The following is a 22991-nucleotide window of genomic DNA, read 5'->3' on the forward strand; positions in this document are numbered from 1 at the left end:
CACCACAGCCACCTCAATGGAGCGGCCTTCTGGGTGAGGCCTGTGTGCGTCTTTGACTCTCTGCCACCGTCACTGCCACCCAGCCTGTGCCCTCCCTCCCTCCCAGCAGTGTCTCTGGGGCCGGCCTCCACGTGGGCTTGGGTTCACCTTTCTCTTTTTTTGAGACGGAGTCTCGCTCTGTCCCCAGGTTGGAGTGCAGTGACGCCACCTCGGCTCACTGCAACCTCTGCCTCCCGGGTTCCAGCAATTCTCCTGCCTCAGCCTCCTGAGTAGCTGGGACTACAGGTGCCTGTCACCGTGCCGGACTCATTTTTTTTATTTTTTAGTAGAGATGGGGTTTCACCATATTGGCCAGGTTGGTCGCGAACTCCTGACCTTGTGATCCACCCGCCTCGGCCTCCCAAAATGCTGGGATTACAGGCTCCAGCCACCACGCCCAGCTTGGGTTCACCTTTCACGCTCTGTGGTTGCTGTGACAACATGGCTGCCTCACTAAAGTAGCTCTTCCAAGAGGCCACCTCACCGTGGCCTGTGTCACCTCGGCTGCTCCCATCGCCAAACCCAGGGTGACCAACCCCCCGCAGGAGGAAGACGGAGCTACAGAGACAAGGACAGACACTCCTGGGTCACCAACACTGTTTTGTTCTTAGTGAAAGCTCCACAAAGAACATAGTCCCGGGAGGCTGGGGATTGGGGTCAGGACTCCGCCACGGGCTGTCTTGGCAGGTAGGGGACGGGGACAGGTCTCACTGCGGCACTGCAGGAAAACAAGAAAGCGGGTGAGGCAGGGCCGGGCGCGCCTCCTCCTGAAGCCCCAGGCCCACCCCAGGCCCTTCGGCTGCTGCGTCCACGTGACTTCCAGGATGACGGTCACCATCCCGCCCCATCCCCGGCCACTGTGGCTGGACCACCCATCGTCACAGTGCCCCTGATTACTACTATTCTGGACCCCAGATGGGGACGTTCTGAGCTGCTGGCTGCATGCTGGAATCCCAAGGCCGGGATTTTTCTGAGCTTGTTCAACCATTGATCAGGGAGACAGCAGAATATCAGACGTTGGGTTGGCTTGGAAAGGCAGTGATCTGGGTGGTTTTGTTTTGTTTTTGAGACCGAGTCTCACTCTGTTGCCCCAGGTCGGAGTGCAGTGGCAACATCTCAGTTCAGAGCAGCCTCAGCCTCCCAGTTTAAGTGACCCTCCTGCCTCAGCCCCTCCCCACCAGGCAGCTGGGATGACAGGCACACGCCACCACGCCCAGCTAATTTTTTTGGTATTTTCAGTAGAGACAGGGTCTCGCCATGTTGCCCAGGCTAGTCTCAAACTCCTGGGCTCAAGCAAACCTCCTGCCTTGGCCTCCCAATGTGCCGGGATTACAGGTGTGAGCCACCGTGCTTGGCTAGAAGCTGTCCTCTCTGAGCCTTTGTCAAGGGTCCCCAGCCGCTCTGTCTGCTGGGCCATCCTCAGAGCCAGGGAAGTCTGAGTGGTCAGAAGTCAGCATCTGGGAGGGACTCTAGAAGTCCACATTGATGTCATCCTGCTCTGAGGGACAGCTAGTGGCCTCCTCGCTGAGACTGGACTGGCAGGTGTCTGATGGGCCGGAGTGCAGGGTGAAGGAGCGGGGGAAACGTGTTCCAGGAAGAGGGAAGAGCATGTGCAAAGTCCCTGTGACGGGAAAGCCTGGCCAGTGTAGCTGCCAACAGCCTGGTGTGGCTGGGACGTCATGTGGGAAGAACTGGGCGGGTGGGTGCTGGGGCAGATACAGCACCAAGAGCACCAGGTGGAGGGGTGCTGGGGCGGGGGGGTGCTGGGGCGGAGGGGGGTGCTGGGGCGGAGGGGGGTGCTGGGGCGGAGGGTGCTGGGGCGGAGGGGTGCTGGGGTTGGGGGGAGCCCCCAGTGGGCTGGGAGCAGGGCTGGGGCGGGGGGGAGCAGGTCTGGATAGAGAGAGACCCCTGGGGCCAGTCTAGGGTCAGGGTAGCCAGCAGGAGGGAGAGACTGGAGACAGGGAGGCGGCTGGAAATGGAATCCGGGAGGAAGAGAATGTGGCTTGAGCTGGGGCCGGAGCTGTGGGACCGAGACCAGGGGACAGGGCAGGGAGAGGCAGGGGCTAGTGGGTCGGAGCTTGGGGACAGGCCATGGAGGGGAGGCGCCTCTGGGGGCTCCCACGGCCCCAGTCATCCGTGTTATCCATGTTTGCTCTAACTCTGTCAGCCCATCTGCCTACCGGGCCCAGGCAAACTGGAGGCCTTGGGGACGTTTGCTAAGCCCTTCTCACTCAGCTTCCCTCTCCTTTTTTAGTTTTTATTTTATTTATTTATTTATTGAGATGGAGTCTCGCTTTGTCACCCAGGCTGGGGTGCAGTGGTGCGATCTTGGCTCACTGCAACCTTCGCCTCCCAGATTCAAGCAATTCTCTACCTCAGTCTCCTGAGTAGCTGGGATTACAGGTGTGTGCTACCACGCCCAGCTAATTTTTTTGTATTTGTAGTAGAAACGGGGTTTCACCATCTTGGCCAGGCTAGTCTTGAACTCCTGACCTTGTGATCCACCCACCTCAGCCTCCCAAAGTGCTGGTATTACAGGCGTGAGCCACCGCGCCCGGCCCAGACTCCTCCTTTGTCCTTCAACTCCTCGGAAAATCTGACTCCTCCTGCCCAGGCTGGGTCAGGGGCTTCTACGACGCCCTGCGCTGCCTTCAGGACAGTAGCTCCCCAGTCCTCCCCTAGAGGGCGGATCTCACTCGTCTCCAGAGCTCAGTGGTGCGTAGCCGGGGGCCTCGGGCCAGGCTGGCACAGGGCCCGAGCAAGGGTCAGCCCGTGTCGGGGACGCCCACGCCCTCACCTCGGACCTCCAGCTTGCACTCAGCCAGTGCCTCGCCAAGCTCGTTGACGGCCCGGCAGCTGTAAGTTCCAGCGTCGAAGGGCGAGGGTCGGCGGATGTTCAGCGTCAGGACCCCCTGGTAGTTGGTCATCAGGAACTTGGGATCTTCGCGGATTTCCATCTTATTCTTCATCCAGACCACTTTCGGCTGTTGAGAGTCAAGGGAGAGGAGGCCAACTTAGAGACGGCCCCTGGGCAATGCCACAGTGGGGCTCGGGAAGCAGGTCTGGGCTCTGGGCTCTGCCACCCTCTTGCCGGAGTCCTTGGACTAGTGACTTCTCCTGACCCTCAGTCTCCTTTTCTGTAAAAGCAGGTTGATAATCCCTACTTCACAGGGTAACGGTGGGGTCTTCCCATTGCTCTCTGGACAAAGAGCTCACTGCTTGTAGCAGCCCCCAGGGCCCCACAGTCTTTGACCCCCATTACTCCTCTGCTCCAGCCAAATGGGTGGCCTCTGTCCTTCAAACAGACTACGCAGACGCAGATCTCAGGGCCCTGAAGCTGGCCGTTCCCTCTTCCATACTGCTCTTCCTTCCCTCCTTTTTTTTTTTAACCAATCCTTTAGGTCTCAGTTCACATGTCCTATGGTGGCCCCTAGACTGGAACAAGAATACCTGTGTTTATATTCTGCCTCCCTTTATACATTTTGTTTTAGGTGGAGTCTTGCTCTGTAGCCCAGGCTGGAGTGCAGTGGTGCAATCTCGGCTCACTGCAACCTCCACCTCCCAGGTCCTGGTTCAAGCAATTCTCCTGTGTCAGCCTCCCGAGTAGCTGGGATTACAGGCTTGCACCACCATGTCCAGCTAATTTTTGCATTCTTAGTAGAGACGGGCTTTCATCATGTTGGCCAGGCTGGTCTTGAACTCCTGACCTTGTGATCCACCCGCCTTGGCCTCCCAAAGTGCTGGGATTACAGGCATAAGCCACCGTGCCTGACCCAACCCTTTATAATTTTATTATATGTGTGACTCTGGGTGAATGTCAGTCTCCCCCAACATACAGGAAGTTTCTTGTTCAAATCACTCAGGTCATTGAAAGCCTCTGAAAATGTTTGCTGAAAGAATAAATGGAGTGCATAAATGAATGAGTGCTGTATAAGCAAATGGAGTGAATGAATGAACTGAGGAAATGGATGGATCGGTAAGTGGATAAATGAGCGGAATTAATGACGTGAATGAATGGACTTCGTGAATGAAGTATACAGAGATGGCGATGGTGAACTAACGAATCCATGGTACGCCTTAAGGAGGCTGAAGCGAAGAATCTACAGCCCAGACCAGAAGCCGGCAAACTGTTCCTATAAAGGGCCAGATGGTAAATATTTTGGGCTTTTTGGGCCCTGTCGTCTCTGGACCCGGAACACAAGCCATGTACATTTATTTATGTTTTGTCTGCAGCACTATAAACAAAACATAAACAAATGTGCATGGCCCATGTTCCAATAAAACTTTATTGAGAGAAACCAGTGATGGGTGGATTTGACCCATGGGTGATGGTTCGCCAACCCCAGGTCTAAATGAGCTCAAGGTTGCAGCAGTCAGGAAACAGCTGTATAGGAAGCCCCTGGGGAGGCGTGGCGTTAGGCTGCCCCTGTCCCCAAGGTTTCTTTTTTTTTTTTTTTTTTTTGAGACGGAGTTTCGCTCTTGATACCCAGGCTGGAGTGCAATGGCGTGATCTCGGCTCACTGCAACCTCCGCCTCCTGGGTTCAGGCAATTCTCCTGCCTCAGCCTCCTGAGTAGCTGGGATTACAGGCACGCGCCACCATGCCCAGCTAATTTTTTGTATTAGTAGAGACGGGGTTTCACCATGTTGACCAGGATGATCTCGATATCTTGACCTCGTGATCCACCTGCCTTGGCCTCCCAAAGTGCTGGGATTACAGGCGTGAGCCACCGCGCCCGGCCCCCAAGGTTTCTTTTTCCACGGGACTGGCATTTATCCTTGGACAGAGCAAGAGAGACTAATGGTCCTCTCCTCAAGCTGCCAAGACAAGCGGTTACCTGGCAGTTGGGAAAGGGGGCGGGGAGCAGTGCCTCACGCCTGTAATTCCAGCACTTTGGGAGGCTGAGGCAGGTGGATCATGTGAGGTCAGCGAAACCCTGTATCTACTAAAAATACAAAAATTAGCCAGGCTTGGTGGCGCATGCCTGTAATCCTAGCTACCTAGGAGGCTGAGGCAGGAGAATCGCTTGAAACCCAGGAGATGGAGGTTGCAGTGAGCCAAGATGGTGCCAGTGCACTCCAGCCTGGGCGACGGAGTGAGACTCTGTCTCAGAAAAAAAAAAAGAGGTTTTTTTGAAGTGACTAAATCCCTTGAGACAGAGAACCTGAGGAAGAAGAACGCTGTGATGGGGAGTAGGGGCTTCTCTGTATGCAAGATTCCCCACAAGGAACACACATGCAGATCCGGGTCCCTGCCCTGGCACCTTTGGGTGGCCTCTGACAGCGCAGTTGAGAGCCGCCGAGTACCCAGCCACGATCACCCGGTCTATGAGCGGCGTCAGGAACTTGGGAGGCATCCGGAAGTCATGCTCCTTATACTCGAACGGTTTGAAGGTGATTCCTGGGGAGAGAAGATGCACCCATCAGGCCACCCATCCAGATGGTCCCCTGACCCCAGCCAAGGAACAAGCCGCACTCCCCTCTCCCCCATGACCAGGTGCCATCAACCCCAGTGGGGAGGGGAGGGCGGGAGGGTGGTGGGGGTGGGTCTGGGCCGTGGAGCAGGCTGGCTGTACCTGTCTTGAGGATGTGAGCCGTGTTCTTGGAGACACCAGGTGTGTCACTGAGCCCACAGACGTTCTCAGTGTAAACTCGGAAATAGTATTCGTTGCCCACAATGAGGTCGGGTACGGTGCAGCTAGTGTGCCGGTTGCGTTCATAGACGTTGAACCACTCCTAGTGTGGGAGAAAGGGGGGGACCAGGCGGGTCGGGGCCACAGGGTCACACACAAGACACAGATGCAAGAAGGGCCAGGCATGAGAAAAGCACATCCAGTGTTTATAAAACTTGTCACGCCGGGCGTGGTGGCTCATGCCTGTAATCCCAGCACTTTGAGAGGCCGAGGTGGGTGGATGACCTGAGATTGGGAGTTCAAGACCAGCCTGACCAACATGGAGAAACCCTGTCTCTACTAAAAATACAAAATTAGCCAGGCGTGGTGGTGCATGCCTGTTATCCCAGCTACTACTCGTGAGGCTGAGGAAGGAGAATTGCTTGAACCCAGGAGGCAGAGGTTGCGGTGAGCCAAGGTAACTCCATTGCACTCCAGCCTGGGCAACAAGAGCAAAACTCCATGTCAAAACAAAAAACAAAAAAAAACTTGTCACTCATGGTGCACTACTCACAGTGGCCAACAGGTGGAACCAAACCAGCGCCCATCAGCACTAGGATGGACAAATCAAACAGTCCGCCCAGACAAAGAAGCATCATTCCACCCTAAGACTGGGTCAGGCACCGTGGCTCACGCCTGTAATCCCAGCTCTTTGGGAGGCCGAGGTGGGAGGCTCACTTGAGCCCAGGAGTTCGAGACCAGCATGGGGAACGTAGCGAGACCCTGTCTCTTCAAAAAATCAAAAAATTAGCCAGGCCTGGCGGCCAGCACCTGTAGTCCCAGCTACTCTGGAGGCTGAGGGAGGAGGATTGCTTGAGCCTGGGAGTTTGAAGCTGCAATGAGCCATGATCATGCCACTGCATGCCAGCCTGGGTGAAGAGCAAGACCCTGTCTCAAAAATAAAAAAAAATTAAGGCCCGGTGCAGTGGCTCACGCTTGTAATCCCAACACTTTGGGAAGTTGAGGCAGGTGGATCACAAGGTCAACAGATCAAGACCATGTTAGCCAACATGGTGAAACTCTGCATCTCTACTAAAAATACAAAAAAATTAGCTGGGCATGGTGGTGCGTGCCTGTAGTCCCAGCTACTCGGGAGGCTGAGGCAGGAAAATAGATTGAGCCCAGGAGGTGACAGTGAGCCAAGATCAGGCCATTGCACTCCAGTCTGATGACACACCAAGACTTCTTCGCAAAAAATAAGAAAGAAAGAAAAAAAATTAAGGCCAGGTGCAGTGGCTCACACCTGGAATCCCAACACTTTGGGAGGCTGAGGTGGGAGGATGACTTGAGCCCAGGAGTTCGAGACTAGCCTGGACAACATACTGAGACCCTGTCTCTATAAACATTAGCAGGGCATGGTTGTATGTGCCTGTATTTCCAGCTACTTGGGAGGCTGGGGTGTGGGGATCACCTGACCTCAGAGGCAGAAGTTGCAGTGAGCCAAGATTGAGCCACTGCACTCCAGTCTGGGTGACAGAGTAAGACCCTGTCTCAAAAAAAAAAAAAAAAGAATTCTAGAAACAGGATTGCCACACAGACACACCCTGCACGCTGCAGCATGGATGAACTTGTGCTGAGCTAACAAAGCCAGACGCAAAGGTCACATAGTTAGGGTTCTGTGTGTAGGAAATGTTGGGAGCAGGTAAATCCATGGAGCCAGAAAGCAAATTGGTGGCTGCCAGGGGCTGGGGCAGGGGCTGGGGGATGCCAGGGGGTGGCGCTCATGGGTACAGGGCTTCTCTGGGGGATGAAAGTGGACGGCGTAGAGGCAGTGGCCCCACAACCCTGCAAATGTCCGAAGTGCTGCAGAATTGTTCTCTTTAGAGTGGCGAATGGCTAATTCCATTATGTGACGTTTACCTCAGTGAAAAAAGAAAATGAAAACCCATCATGCACCAAGTCTCAGCTAAAAGGCTTCCCTCCCAGCCCGGCCTGTCCTCCAGTCCCTGCACCCCTCCCTGCCCTTCCAGCTGTGACATGGGGACATCTGCATCTGCTCTGACCACCTCCCCCCTCTTCCCCGTCACACCCTCTGCTCTCTCACCATGGTCTTCTTGTCTGCTTTCTGGACCAAATACCCCATGATCTCACTGTTCCCATCATCTTTGGGGGCCTGCCACTCCACCAGTGCGTTCGTGCCCCACACCTCCTTCACCATCACATTTATGGGGGGCCCCGCCTTTTCTGGAAGGGGGAAAGTGTGACAAGTCAGTCCTCAGCCCCTCCTCTTCCCTCTCCACAACGCCACCTCCTCTCCTGATTCTAACCTCTCTTATGCCCCATTCCCACCTTACGGCCTCCCCCATGCCTGTCTCATTTCATGTCCTCCCGTCCTGGGCCATCCTCATCCCTTTTCACCCCCGTGTCTCCCCACTTCCTCTCTCTACCCAATCTCTCTCTCAGAGGCTTCCCCATCTTCATCTCTCTTCTACTCTGAGCCCGGTACTTGCCTTGCTTCTTACTTCGTCTTCCCCTCCTCATCTCCCCGCCTCCTCTCCCACCCCTCATCTCCCCGCCTCCTCTCCCACCCCTCATCTCCCCGCCTCCTCTCCCACCCCTCATCTCCCTGCCTCTTTTCCCACCCCTCATCTCCCCCCTCCTCATCTCTCACCTCCTCTCCCACCCCTCATCTCCCCCCTCCTCTCCCACCCCTCATCTCCCCGCCTCCTCTCCCACCCCTCATCTCCCTGCCTCTTTTCCCACCCCTCCTCTCCCCCCTCCTCATCGCTCACCTCCTCTCCTCCCCTCATCTCCCCACCTCCTCTCCCACCCCTCATCTCCCCCCTCCTCTCCCACCCCTCATCTCCCCCCTCCTCTCCCACCCCTCATCTCCCCCCTCCTCTCCCACCCCTCATCTCCCCGCCTCCTCTCCCACCCCTCATCTCCCCCACCACCCCTCATCTCCTCCCTCCTCATCTCCCCACCTCCTCTCCCACCCCTCATCGCTCACCTCCTCTCCTACCCCTCATCTCCCCACCTCCTCTCCCACCCCTCATCTCTCACCTCCTCTCCCACCCCTCATCTCCCCACCTCCTCTCCCACCCCTCCTCTCCCACCCACATCTCCCACCCCTCATCTCTCACCTCCTCTCCCACCCCTCATCTCCCCACCTCCTCTCCCACCCCTCATCTCCCCCCTCCTCTCCCACCCCTCATCTCCCCACCACCTCTCCCACCCCTCATCTCCCCGCCTCCTCTCCCACCCCTCATCTCCCCGCCTCCTCTCCCACCCCTCATCTCTCACCTCCTGATCTCCCCCCTCCTCTCCCACCCTTCATCTCCCCACCTCCTCTCCCACCCCTTATCTCTCACCTCCTGATCTCCCCCCTCCTCTCCCACCCCTCATCTCCCCGCCTCCTCTCCCGCCCCTCTTCTCCCCCTCCTCTCCTGCCCCTCATCTCTCACCTCCTCCCACCCCTCATCTCCCCCCTCCTCTCCCGCCCCTCATCTCCCCCCTCCTCTCCCACCCCTCATCTCCCCGCCTCCTCTCCCCCTCCTCATCTCCCCACCTCCTCCCACCCCTCTTCTCACCTCTTCCCCCATCGCTCCCCATCCCTGCCCCTCCTGGCCCCCATAGGCCCTGCCCAGCGCGCGTACCCACAACGCGGATGCGGATGGTGGCAGTGTCCTTCATGTTCTCGATCTGCACGCTCAGCTCGTACTCCCCAGAGTCGGAGCGGGCCGCCTGGCGCACGAAGAACACGGTGTCGAAGTCACTGGTCCGCACGTGCACGCGGGAGGTGTCCAGCGGGGCCCCTCCCTTGGTCCACACCACCTGGGGCCGGGGCTTTCCCTGCAGGGAGAGGGCGGGGCGGGTCAGCGGGGCTCCACCCGCGAACGGGGGGCTTGCGCAGGAGCCGACCCCCGCCCCGGCCCCGCTCCCCTGACCTGGAAGGGAACCACAAGGTTGAGGTGCTCTCCCACTTTGCGGACGTAGGTCTGGCGGAGGTGGCGGGGGAGCCGGATCTTGGGTGGCTCTGAGGGCGCAAACACAGGGAGGGGACTCAACGGGGGGCCGGGGCATGTTCGGGGGCCAACAGCGATGAGGCTGTCTGGGGCGGTGTTGCCGATTACACGGAAAGGGCCGCCGGAACGACGCCAGCTGGGTCTTTCGGGGCGCAGGGTCAGGGGCCACGCACCCGCAATCTCCCTAATGGTGACCGGCTGGACCAGGGTGGCCGGCTCGCTGCGCCCCGCGATGTTGACTCCGACGACTCGGAAGAGGATTCTGGCTCCGGTCGGGAGATTCTTGACGGTGAAGCCACAGCGCTCCACCGGCTCAGTGTTGGCGGGGACCCACTCCTCGGCTGCAGAGAGACGCCCCGCTGGCTGGCAGATCTCACACTCTCCTCCCACCCTCCGCTCCCGTTTCTCCCGGGGACTTGAGCCCCACGCAGCGAGCCAGCACTGGGTAAGTTCCCAACAGCAGCGGCAGCGGCGAAGGCGGCTGGTTAGTTAAGCATTCATCGTGGCCAGGTTCTGAGGGTGGCACCTCTATTCGCATTAATTCTTACCTCAACCCTATGCTATCCCCATGTTAGGGATGAGAAAACGTCCCTAACATGTCAGGATGAGGGCCACAGAGGTTAAAGAACTTTCAGCCGGGCATGGTGTCAGGCCTGTAATCCCAGCACTTTGGGAGGCTGAGGTGGGCAGATCACTTGAGTCCACGAGTTCAAGACCAGCCTGGCCAACGTGACAAAACCCGGTCTTTACCAAAAACACAAAATTTATCCAGGCATGATGGCAGGCACCTGTAATCCCAGCTACTCAAGAGGCTGAGGCAGGAGAATTGCTTGAACCTGGGAGGCAGAGGTTGCAATGAGCCAAGACCGCACCACTGAACTCCAGCCTGGGTGACAGAGCGAGACTCCATCTCAACAAAAAAGAAAAAAGAAAAAAGAAAACTTTCACCAGGTGCAATAGCTTATGCCTGTAATCCCAGCAATTTGGGAGGCCAAGGCAGGAGGATCTCTCAAGCCCAGGAATTCAAGACCTGCCTGGATACACAGCTTAGTCTCGGTGGACTAGGATGTTAAATCCATGTCCGTCTGACTCCAGCACACTCTCAAGCTCTGCTCTCCTGCAAGGCTGGCACAGAGGAGCAGAGATCCTGGCACTGTCTGAGGCATAGTCAGAGGGGGTGTCCAGGAGGGCTGGCTGAGGGCAGAGCCAGAGCTCTTCAGATTGCCTGCTTTTTGTTACATGCTTTTCTGTCTTGGGTTTATGGCGATGGGTTGGGCAACTCAGGACTGTTGGCTCAGATCAGCTATCAACAGAGTGAACTCTAACAAGCTGGGTTCTGAAACGTCAGGTTGAGAGTAGCCAGCCAGGGAAGGAATGAGGTAAAGGGCACAAAAGAGAGAAGGAGGGAGGAAGCTGATGAGGGTTGAACCATCCCTCCCTTCCATGCATTCTCGAGTGCATCATCACTGTACCCTGTCAAGGTGGTAACTGTCTTCGCCATTGTTAGATGAAGATTCTGAGGCTCAGAGACTTGCCCAAGGACACACAGTCAGATGGTGGAGGGGAAGGGTTGGAACCCACATCTGTCTGACTTTAAGGCCTGGGATGTTGTGTCGAGGTGATCATGTCCATCCTCCCAGAGAGATGGCTGTGTCTGAAACATCTCCATAGCCATGGAGCTGGGCCAGGCACACAGTCAGTGTTCAGTGACTGTTCGGTGGAGGATGAAGGGTGGATGTATGGAGGTACAGAAGATGGATGGACAGGCAGAGAGACAATGGCTAGTTAGGTGGACAGATGGTTAGATGGCCATACAGGTAGAAAAAATGAAGGAAGCAAAGATGGTGGTGAAGAGACAGATATATGGATGAAAAAATGTTACTGAATGGATGGTTGGAAAATTCAAATGACTTTCAGATGGATAGAAGGATAGATGGCTGGATAACTGGGTAGACAAGTGAATGGCAGGCAGGAGAGAAGGAAGGAAGGGAGGACAGAGAGAAAAGGTAAAAGGGAGAAATAAAAGGGAAAAAGGGGCTGGGCATGGTGGCTCGCACTTGTAATCCCAGCACTTTGGGAAGCTAAGGTGGACAGATGGCTTGAGCCCAAGAGTTTGAGACCAGCCTGGGCAACATTGTGAGACACTGTCTCTACAAAAAATCAAAAAATTAGCCAGGCATGGTGGCACATGCCTATAGCCCCAGCTACTTGAGAAGCTGAGATGAGAAGATCACTTGAGTCCAGGAGGTCGAGGCTGCAGTGAGCTATGATTGTGCCGTTGCACTCCAGCCTGGATGATAGAGTGATACCCTGTCTCAAAAATTTAAAAAGAGAGAGAAAGGAAGGAAGGAAATAAGGATGGATGGATAGATGGACAGATGGACGAATAGAGGGATGGATGGATTGGTGGATGGATGGAAATATGGATGGTGGGTGGGTGGATGAATGGATGGATGGATGGATGATGGATGGGTGGACAGAAGGACAAATGGAGGGATAGATGGATCAAAATATGGATGGGTGGGTGGGTGGGTGGATGGATGGATTGATGGATGGATGGAAATATGGATGGGTGGGTGGGTGGGTGGATGGATGGATGGATGGATGGATGGATGGACAGATGGGTGGACAGATGGATGGGTGGGTGGATGGATAGATGGATGGGAATATGGATGGATGGATGGATGGATGGATGGATGGATGGACAGATGGATGGGAATATGGATGGGTGGGTGGGTGGGTGGATGGATGGATGGATGGATGAATGGACAGATGGGTGGACAGATGGATGGATGGGTGGATGGATAGATGGATGGGAATATGGATGGATGGATGGATGGATGGATGGATGGATGGATGGATAGATGGACAGATGGATGGAAATATGGATGGGTGGGTGGGTGGGTGGATGGATGGATGGATGGATGAATAGAAGAATGGACAGATGGATGGACAGATGGATAGGTGGGTGGATATTAAGATGGATGAATGAAATATTGGTTAGATGGATAAATGAATAGAGGGAAGAAAGAAGGCATAGAGGTAAAAAATAAATGGGTGGATGGAAGGATAGATGGAATGGACAGAAAGTCATTGCTATATGGAGGATGGATGTAGAAAGAAAGGAGAGAAAACACACCAGTCACCGGGGGTCTCATCCCAGCGACTCATGACAGCACAGACAGAAAACACAAGCAGGCCGCTGCACCCATCTCTCTTCATGCACGGTCCTGCTTTCAGGTCCCCGGACTGGATACTCCCAGGGGGATCTATGCTGGACACCACCCCCACCAGGCCTGCCAGGGTCACTCACAGCCTTCCAGACAGTACTCCACCAGGTACCCATCGATGCCACCTGCCCCAATCCTGTTCGGAGGCCTCCACTTGAGTGTGGTGGTGGTGTCTGTCACATCCTCCACCACCAGGTGCAGGGGTTCACTCGTGGGTGCTGGAAGCATTCAGAAAAAGAGGATATGATGGGGAATGAGGAGTCAGGGGTCAGCAGGAAGGGGCAGGGGTCAGAGGTAGAATGATTGGTCAGAAGGCCAGGGTGTAAGGTCAGAGATTGATGACAGGCAGAAGACGGGTCAGAGGTGGACGGGGGTTGATGGGTCAGAGTGCAGGGGACATTACCAATAGGCATAAAAGGCTTAGTATTCATGCTGGGCTGGGAGACGCCTATGGCATTGACAGCGAAGACACGCATCTCGTAGAGGACGCCCTCAATCATCTTGGTGGACTCATACGTGGTCTCCGTGAAGACCTCAAAGTTCAGCTTCATCCAGCGCTGAGAGCCCTTCTTCTTCCGTTCCAGGAGGTACCCTGGAGACTCCAAGCAGAGAGAAGAAGAGGGGACGGGAGGGCATGAGGCACAGGTCAGCTGGGGGAGTGAGGGTCACATTCAGAGGATCGCATGACCCAGGGTGGCCTGAGGCCATGAATCTTAGGTGGATCTCAGGGTCCACAGAGCATCCAGAGGCCACCAGTCCTGGAGTCAGGAATCAAGAGGGGTCACAGCTCATGAACCAGGGGGCCAGGAGTCATAGGAAAACCCAGGCTATTGGTCAAAGTGAGAATTCCCAGGTCACTGGTGAGTAAAGGAAGGCGGAAGACCAAAGGGATTGTGAGATGGCAAAATGAAAAATCAGGGATCAGAGGTCAGTCACTGAGGATGCTAAGGGCTCTGGGAGGTCAAGGAGAAGGCGGAGGCTGGCACGGTGGCTCATGCCTGTAATCCCAGCACTTTGGAAGGCTAAGATGTGCAGATCATTTGAGGTCAGGAGTTCAAAACCAGCCTGGCCAACATGGTGAAACCCCATCTCTACTACAAATACAAAAATTAGCCGGGCGTAGTGGCGGACGCCTGTAATCCCAGTTACTTGGGAGGCTGAGGTAGGAGAATCGCTTGTACCCAGGAGGCAGAGGTTGCAGTGAGCCGGGATCGAGCTACTACACTCCAGCCTGGGTGATAGAATGAGACTCTGTCTCAAAAAAAAAAAAGAGAGAAGGCAGAAGGACAGAAGGAGGGGTCAGAGGTCATGAGGACAGAGCAGAGGCACTCACCGGTGACCGGCTGCCCCCCGTCATACTTGGGTGGCTCCCAGACAAGGATGGCCCAATCCTCTCCAACCGAGGTGACGCGCACGGCCTCCGGGGGGTCTGGGACATCTGCAGGGGGCAGGAGAGTCAGGCGGCCCCCCAGGGCCTCAGGGAGCCACCCCTCGGCCAGACCACCTTGGCTTTCTCTACTCACCCACCACCCGCAGGAATATGGAGGCCACGTCCTCGCCGACGGGATTGGTGACCTTGATGGTGTAGCGGCCCTCATCCGCCCGCTCTGCGCTCTCAATCACAAAGCTGCTGCAGTCCACTCGCTTCTCGATGCGGACCCTGCCCTCAGTGGACGTGAATACCTGGACACAGCCACCAGATGGCCTTGCAGCCCATCGTGTCCCCAAGCAAACCCAGGCCTGCCTCTGCCACTGCCCTGCTCAGAATCCTCTCATGGTTCCCCATCAACACACAGGGTCCTCACGCACTCCGCTGCCCTCCTCACCCTCCAAATGCCGTCCTTCATTAAAAACACCAGACTGTCTTGTCCCAGAGATTTTGCAAGGCTGGTCCCTGTACAGGCAACACTAGGCTCTTATTCATCCTTCAGGACACACTCAGAAGACACTTCTTCCAGGAAGCCTTCCTGGATGCCTTCAGCTGGAAGTGCTGGCTCCAACCCCTGGGTTCTCATAGCTTCTAGAACCTCCCTTCATCTCAGCCAGAGCAACCTGGACCATGGCTGCTTGGGCAGGTGTTTGCCTCTCCACAAGAGTAAAGACTCCTGAGCAGGGCATGGTGGCTCACGCCCGTAATCCCAGCACTTTGGGAGGCTGAGTCAGGAGGATTGCTCAAGCCCAGGAGTTGAAGGCCAGTGTGGGCAACATAGTGAGACCCTGTCTCAAATTTTAAAATAAATAAATATATTTTAAATAAAATGAAGGCTCTTGGAGGGCAGGAGCTGCATCCTCAGTACCTGGTGCAAAGGAAGTTTTCGGGGATGCTTGCTGAGTGAGTGAGTGGATGAATGTCGAGCCAAGTCTGTCCATTTGACAGAAGAGGAAACTGAAGCACAGGGAGAAACGAAAAATTGAGCTGTCCCAGGGCCTGGGACATGCAAGGTTAAAATATTTGTTGGACGGATGGACATAGGAATCTGTAGATACGGCTGGGCACGTTGGCTCACGCCTGTAATCCCAGCACTTTGGGAGGCCAAGGTGGGAGGATCGCTTGAGCTCAGGAGACCAGCTTGGGCAACATGGTGAAATTTTGTCTCTACAAAAATACAAAAACTTAGCCAGGCATGCTGGAGCACTTCTGTGATGCCAGCTACTCCAGAGGCTGAGGTGGGAGGATAGCTTGAGCCTGGGAGGCGGAGGTTGCAGAGCCAAGACCATGCCACTGCACTCCAGCCTGGGTGACAGAGCACAACCCCCTCTCAAAAAATTAGATAGATAGATAGATAGATAGATGATAGATAGATAGACAGATAGCGGGGCGCAGTGGCTCACGCCTGTAATCCTAGCACTTTGGGAAGTTCAGGTGGGTGGAACACGAGGTCAGGAGTTCAAGACCAGCCTGGCCAAGATGGTGAAATCCCACTGCTACTAACACTACAAAAATTAGCCAGGCACAGTGGCAGACACCTGTAATCCCAGCTACTTGAGAGGCTGAGGGAGGAGTCATTCCTTGAACCCTGGTGGCAGGGGTCACAGTGAGCCGAGATCACACCACTGCACTCCAGCCTGGGTAACAGAGTGAGGCTCCATCTCTCTCTCCCTCTCTCTCTTTCTCTCTTCCTCTCTCTCTCTCTCTATATATATATGTGTGTGTGTGTGTGTGTGTGTGTGTATACATATATATAATTTAAAAAATAAAAAAATATATAATAAAAATATAGATAAATGGGTAGATATGTTTCTGGATGAATGGATAACTGGATTGGTTGATGAATAAATGGACAAAAGGATTAATTACTGGATGAGTGGATGGCTGGGTGAATTAACCAATTAGTTGATGAAAAATCATCAGTGGATGGGCGGATGAGTTACTGGATGGCTGGAAGGCTAAACTGGTCGATCCCCTGATTAATTAACTGAAAGGTGAAAGGATTAATGGATGGAGCGTCCACCATGTGCTAGGCCCATATCTGTGATGGACAAACATAATCTCCAATCTTCAAAACAACCCTGTGAAGAAGCAGTCATCACCCTCATTTTATAGAAGATGAAACTGAGGCTCAGAGGGAAAGAAGCAACTTCCCTAAAGGGAAAGGAAGTCAGGACAGAGAGGAGGCCCCGACCCACCTCATCTCCCTTCAGCCAGGTGGCAACGGGAGGGGGCTCCCCTGTGATGGCCACGTCCAGCCTCAGCTTGTTTCCAGCCACAACCACAATCGAATTATCTGAGGTCTTCCCTGAGCAGTCCAAGTGGATTTTTGGTGGCTCTGGTGGCACAGAAGAGATATAGGGACCCCGGGGGTGGGTGGCCAGTCCCGACGAGAGGATCTCGGAGAAGTTAGGTTCCAACAGTGACAGAGACCTGGGAGTCCAGGTCCCCAGCCCCTCCTCCCTCAGACCCAGGGATCCAGGCCCCCAATCCCTCCTCCCTCAGACCCTACAGTCCAGGCCCTCAGCCCCTCCTCCCTCAGACCTTACAGTCCAGGCCCCCAGCCCCTCCTCCCTCAGACCCAGGGATCCAGGCCCCCAGCCCCTCCTCCCTCAGACCCTATAGTCCAGGCCCCCAAACGCTCCTCCCTCAGATCCTACAGTCCAGACCCCCAGCCCTCCTCCCTCAGGACCACAATGCCTTGGTCTCTGCTGACCACCCCCATCTATCTGCCCCCCCGCCTCTCCTCCCTCAGCCCCTCCCCTCCTCTCTCACCCAGCCCCTTCTCCCTCTCTCCGCCCCTCCTTCCTCACCCTGCCCCCTCTCCCTCGGCCCCTCCCTTCCTCCCTGGCCGGCTCCCAGAGCAGTCCCTGGTGCTCACCTTGCTTGGGAACATACTCCACCTTGATTTCTGGAAGACAAAGAAGACTGGATGGTTAGGTCTAAACCCAGCAGACCCCTCGCCCCACCTTCACAGCCCAGAGGAAGAGACGAGGGTCTGGCAGTCTCCCTGGGAACTGGGGTGCTGGGGACAGGTTCAGGCCCAGGAGCCACCTCTCCTCCCAGGCGGCAGGCGGCAGGCAGCGCTCTCCCTCCATCTTCTGACTCCAGCCATGAGCGGGACAGACACTTGCTGTCGTCCTCATTCGCACTCAGGGAACCTTAATCCTGGAGGGGACATCCAGGGCCCTGGGTCTGGGAGGATGAGTCGTACAGCCCCCAGGGAAGGAGGAAGGGCATCCTCACCCAGGAAGTTGAGCTTGGCCGAGAGTGACAGGGCATAGCCGTCAGGCACAAACATGTAGTCTCCCTCATCCTCCGGGCGGACGTCATCGATCACCAGCTTGTGGAACCTAAGGAGTGGGGGAACAGGGTAGAGCTGGGGCCAGACTGCCCTGGGAACCACCATGGGGCTGCACCCCCGCATCGGCTTCCCTCAGTGCAATTCACATGCCTGCATGGAGTGCTGTGGCCTAGGTTCAAATCGGTAGCTGTGTGACCTTGGGCAAGTTACTTAACCTCTCTGTGTCTCTGTTTCTTCATCTATAAAATAGGGGTAATGATGCCAATCTACATCAAGTTTGTTGTAAAGCATGGAGAAGGGTATAGTGGCTCACATCTGTAATCCCAGCACTTTGGGAGGCTGAGCATCGAGAATCGCTTGAGCCCAGGAGTTGGAGATCACCCAGGGCAACACGGGGAGACCCTGTCTCTATAATAAATAAATAAACAGGTGGATACGGTTCTTTGGCTGGACATGGTGGCTCACGCCTGTAATCTCAGCATCTGGGGAGGCTGGGTGATGAGTTGCTCCAGTCCAGAACAAGGCTGCAGTGAGCCATGACTGCACCGCTGCACTCCAGGCTGGGTGGTAGATTGAGACCCTGTCTCAAAAAAAGAAAGGCATCTAGAGAAGTACCTGGCACATAGTAGGTGCCCTGTAAGTGTCAGGACGTGTTATCATTATGTGTGTGTTGGTGAGGGCGTTGTTTATTTATTTATTTATTTATTTTTGAGATGGAGTCTCACTCTGTCACCTAGGCCAGAGTGCAGTGGCACAATCTTGGCTCACTGCAACCTCTGCCTCCTGGGTTCGAGCGATTCTCCCGCCCCAGCCTCCCGAGTATCTGGGACTATAGGCATGCTCCACCACACCCAGATAATTTTTGTATTTTTAGTAGAGACAGCGTTTCACCATGTTGGCCAGCCAGGCTGCTCTCGAACTCCTAACCTCAAGTGATCCACCCACCTCGGCCTCCCAAAGTGCTAGGATTACAGGCATGAGCCACCGCACCCAGCCGTTATCATCATTACTGAGACCACCAACCAGCATAGTTCCCTACACAGTACACAGTGGGAATCCTACATCCCACCAAGAGCTACTGCCAGGAAGCCCTGGACGGCACAATGCTTTCTGGCCATCATGGTGGCTCTCTGCATGCTGTAGATAACGAGGTGTCTTATAGGTGTCCACGTGCCACCTGTTGAATTCCAGCTTCTTATTTTCTGAACTGGAGGCGTGTTGACTGTGCAAATATGGCCAGAAGCTTTCCCCTGCCCGTTCCCACACCCTTGCAATGCAACCTTGCAGCATCCCCATCAAGTGCTGGAATCTGTTTCCCAGCCCTTGACTCAGAGCTGGCCTCTGATTTTCTTTGCCCAGTAGAAAATGGCGGAAGTGCCAGGCATGGTGGCACACACCTATAATCTCAGCAGTTTGGGAGGCCAAGGCAGGCAGATCACGAGGTCAGGAGTTTGAGACCAGCCTGACCAACACGGTGAAACCCCATCTCTACTAAAAATACAAAAATTAGCCAGGCGAGGTGGCATGCGCCTGTAACCCCAGCTTCTCAGGAGGCTGAGGCAGGAGAATTGGTTGAACCCTGGAGGTGGAGGTTGCAGTGAGCCAAGATCACACCATTGCACTCCAGCCTAGGCAACAGAGTGAGACTCCGTCTCAAAAAGAAAAAGAAAAACAAGAATATGGCGGAAGTGGCATTGGGCTCATCTGCAGCTTGGGCCACAGAGGTCCTGTCTGCTTCCACGCTCTCTCAGGACCTCTGCCTCTGCCTCATGAACGTGCTAGGCTGAGCCCGCTGGAGGAGGAGGAGGTGCCATAGGGAGCAGTGTGCTGGCTGCCCAGCTGTCCCAGCTGAGGTCCTGACAGCACCCACACAAAGTCAGCAGAGTCCAGATTCTGCCACCACAGAGGCAAGAAGGAAGCCATCCTGGATCAGCCGGCCCCCAACCAACCTGCAGGCTCAAGATGAAATGAATCCTAATTTATTCATTTATTTATTTATTTATTTAGAAAGAGGATCTCACTATGTTGCCCAGGCTGGTCTTGAACTCCTGTGCTCCAGAAATCCTCCTGCCTTGGCCTCCGGAAGTGCTGAAATTACAGGTGTGAGTCACTGCGCCGAGCCCAACCCTCATCCTTTTAAACCACTAAGTTTGCGGACGGGACAGGCACCGTGGCTCATGCCTTATCCCAGCACTTTGGGAGGCCAAGGTGGGTGGATCACCTGAGGTCAGGAGTTTGAGACCAGCCTAGCCAATATAGTGAAACCCCATCTCAACTAAAAATATAAAAATTAGCTGGGCATGGTGGCACATCTGTAGTCCCAGCTAGTCAGGAGGCTAAGGCAGAAGAATCGCTTGAACCTCAGAGGTGGAGGTTACAGTGAGCCTAGATTATACCACTGCACTCTAGCCTGGGCAACAGAGTGAGACTCCATCTCCAAAAAAAATGAAATTAAACTAAATTTAAAAATTTGGCTGGGTGCGGTGGCTCATACCTGTAATCCTAGCACTTTGGAAAGCTGAGGCAGGTGGATCACTTAAGGTCAGGAGTTCGAGACCAGCCTGACTAACATGGTGAAACCCCATCTCTACTAAATACAAAAAACTAGCCAGGCATGGTGGTACATTCCAGCTACTTGGGAGGCTGAGGCAGAAGAACCGCTTGAACCTGCGAGGCAGAGGTTGCAGTGAGCTGAGATCACGCCACTGCACTCCAGCTTGGTCAATGAGAGCGAAACTCTGTCTCAAAAAAAAAAAATGGGGGACAGCTTGTTATGCAGCTGAAGCTAGCTGCTCCACTCACCCTGCCCCCAGCCACTTCTGCAGCCCACTCTCACCGGCCTGTATGGGAGATGGTGATCCTCTTGCTGGGCCGCACCTCGATTCCGTTCTTATACCACTTGCCCGTCACTTTCTCATCAGACACCTCACACTTGAACACCGCCTGTTCTGAGGCCTTCACTGTCAGATCCGCGATGTCCTGAAGGACCTCCAGCTGTTTCTCTGGTCAGGGAGAGAAAGACAGGGAGCCGTCACTACTTCAGCGGGTGCACAGACACTTGTGAGCACCCGCTGCATGCCAGGCACTGGTCTAGGCGCTGTGGATACAGCCACGGACAACCTGGAAACAACGTGCTGGGCTCGGGAAGCTCACGTGCTAGTGGGAGACAGTGAAGAGGGAGCGAGGAGGCCTGAGGGAGGCGGGGAGGAATGCCCCAGACGATGAAGAAGAGCCTCCCAGGCAGAGGGACTGGTACGTGCAAAGACCCCGAGGCGACCGGGCACAGTGGCTCACGCCTGTAATCCCAGCACTTTGTGAGGCTGAGGGGGAACGCACTTTGTGAGTTCCTCTGGGAACAAGCAGGTGTCGGGTTGAGGCCACAGGAGGTTGGTGTAGGTGAGGGAAGTGGATATGGTAGGAGTGAAATGGACAGAGATGATGGACCCAGTTTCCGGGCCTTAGAGGCCATGGAGTGGACTCTGCTGTGGCTCTCAGCAAAATGGGAGCCACTGAAGGGTGTTGGGAAGAAGGATGGGATCTCACATTCAAATGTGTGTTCATGCTTTTGTGGCTCACGCCTGTAATCTCAGCATTTTGGGAAGCGGAGGCAGGCGGATCACTTGAGGTCAGGAGTTAGAAACCAGCCTGGCCAACATGGTAAAACCCTGTCTCTACCATAAATACAAAAATTAGCCAGACATGGTGGCACACCTGTAATCCTAGCTACTTGGGAGGCTGAGGCGGGACAATCACTTGAACCCAGAGGCAGAGGTTGCAGTGAACCGAGATCACACCATTCCACTCCAGCCTGGGCGATAGACCAAGACTCTGTCTCAAAAAAAGAGGACAAAAATCTCCCTTCCACCCGTCCACCTCCAGTCCTTTTTTTCTCTTGTGATGTCTAGATACTGCATAGAGAACTTTTTTTTTTTTTTTTTTTTTTTTAGAGACAGGGTCTTGCTATGTTGCCCAGGCTCATCTCAAATTCCTGGGCTCAAGTGATCCTTCCGTCTGGGCCTCCAGAAGTGCTGGGATTTACAGGCATGCGCCACCACACCCATCCTCCTCTCAGTCCACTCCCCTAAGGCAATACTCATGCGGTCTAGGGCTATAAAACCAATATGTCCATGCTTGTCCAAACCTGTCCTCCGCCCTCCCTCCCTTCTTCATTCCTTCCTTCTTACTTCCCTCCTATACAAATTGTAGCATATTTGCTTTGTCATCTAAGAATATATTTTGGAAATCCTTCCAAATCAGTACATTTAAAACTCCCCACGCTCCTTTTTATTGTCTCACGCTGTCACCCAGGTTGGAGTGCAGTGCTGCAATCATAGCTCATTTCAGCCTCGACCTCCCGGGCTCAAACGATTCTCCTGCCTCAGCATCTCAAGTAACTGGGACTACAGGTGCACCACCACACCCAGCTAAGTTTTGATTTTTTTTACGTATTTATTTATTTATTTTTGAGACCGAGTTTGCTCTTGTCACCCAGGCTGGAGTGCAATGACACGAACTCTGCTCACTGCGACTTCTGCATCCCGGGTTCAAGCGATCCTCTCGTCTCAGCCTCCCAAGTAGCTGAGATTACAGGTATGTGCCACCATGCCTGACTAATTTTTGTTTTTTTAGTAGAGATGGGGTTTCACCATGTTGACCAGGCTGGTCTTGAACTCCTAACCTCAGGTGATCCACTTACCCCAGTCTCCCAAAGTGCTGGGATTACAGGCGTGAGCCACCGAGCCTGGCCTGAGCCACTACACCCAGTCTAATTTTTTTATACAGACCTGTCTCGTCATGTTCCCTAGGCCAGCCCTGAACTTCTGGGCTCAATTTACCCTCCCACCTGGGCCTCACAAAGAGTTGGGATGACAGGTGTAGCTGCCACCCGCAGGCTAAAACATTCTCTTTTTTTATGGCTACATATGGAAATGCCATCATTTGTTTGGCCCCTGAATGACTTGAGTTCATTTGGTTTTTACTTGATTTCACAGAATTACAGACTCCCAGGAGCTTGCAAAAACAGCACATAGAGTCCCGTGTGCTCTTTACCTAACGTCCCCACTGGCGGCATTGTACATAACGGGAGTCCCGTATCCAAACCAGGACACTGGCACGGACCCAGCACTGTTAACCGGACCACAGACCTCCTCGACTTTCACCATTGGACTTATGTTTTATGAGGCTGTCTGGCAGGTGCTGGGGAGGTGGAGGTCAGGGGACAGATATAGATTCGGAGTGGCAGAGAGAAGACTACACTGGTCCAGGCATGAGGTGAGGGAGGCCTGGGCCAGGCAGGGGCAGCCACAGTGGGGCCTGTGGTTGGATTCAGATTTTTTTTTTTTGAGATGAAGTT

The 22991-nt window shown here is 54.6% G+C and overlaps 1 protein-coding gene across 2 annotated transcripts in view; it reads right to left on the reverse strand.

Annotated features, from left to right (window-relative positions):
• Positions 1-619: 619 nt before the first annotated feature.
• Positions 620-22991, reverse strand: part of MYBPC2 (myosin binding protein C2) — a 35751-nt gene continuing 13379 nt past the window's right edge. For both annotated transcript variants that reach the window (XM_064381005.1, XM_064381004.1), the window contains exons 13-28: positions 20475-20640; positions 17581-17687; positions 17216-17245; positions 16533-16672; positions 14429-14588; positions 14239-14343; positions 13309-13497; positions 12989-13123; positions 9849-10016; positions 9598-9686; positions 9307-9502; positions 7755-7894; positions 5615-5774; positions 5303-5439; positions 2837-3023; positions 620-757 (exon numbers count right to left, since the gene is read on the reverse strand). In XM_064381005.1, the coding sequence (XP_064237075.1) occupies positions 747-757; positions 2837-3023; positions 5303-5439; positions 5615-5774; positions 7755-7894; positions 9307-9502; positions 9598-9686; positions 9849-10016; positions 12989-13123; positions 13309-13497; positions 14239-14343; positions 14429-14588; positions 16533-16672; positions 17216-17245; positions 17581-17687; positions 20475-20640 (2120 nt within the window). In that variant the 3' untranslated portion in view covers positions 620-746. The remainder of the gene's footprint in view (positions 758-2836; positions 3024-5302; positions 5440-5614; positions 5775-7754; positions 7895-9306; positions 9503-9597; positions 9687-9848; positions 10017-12988; positions 13124-13308; positions 13498-14238; positions 14344-14428; positions 14589-16532; positions 16673-17215; positions 17246-17580; positions 17688-20474; positions 20641-22991) is intronic.

The sequence above is a fragment of the Aotus nancymaae genome, unplaced genomic scaffold (assembly GCF_030222135.1).
Source record: "Aotus nancymaae isolate 86718 unplaced genomic scaffold, 86718_ANA_hifiasm-v0.15.2.pri h1tg000028l, whole genome shotgun sequence".
NCBI lineage: Eukaryota > Metazoa > Chordata > Mammalia > Primates > Aotidae > Aotus > Aotus nancymaae.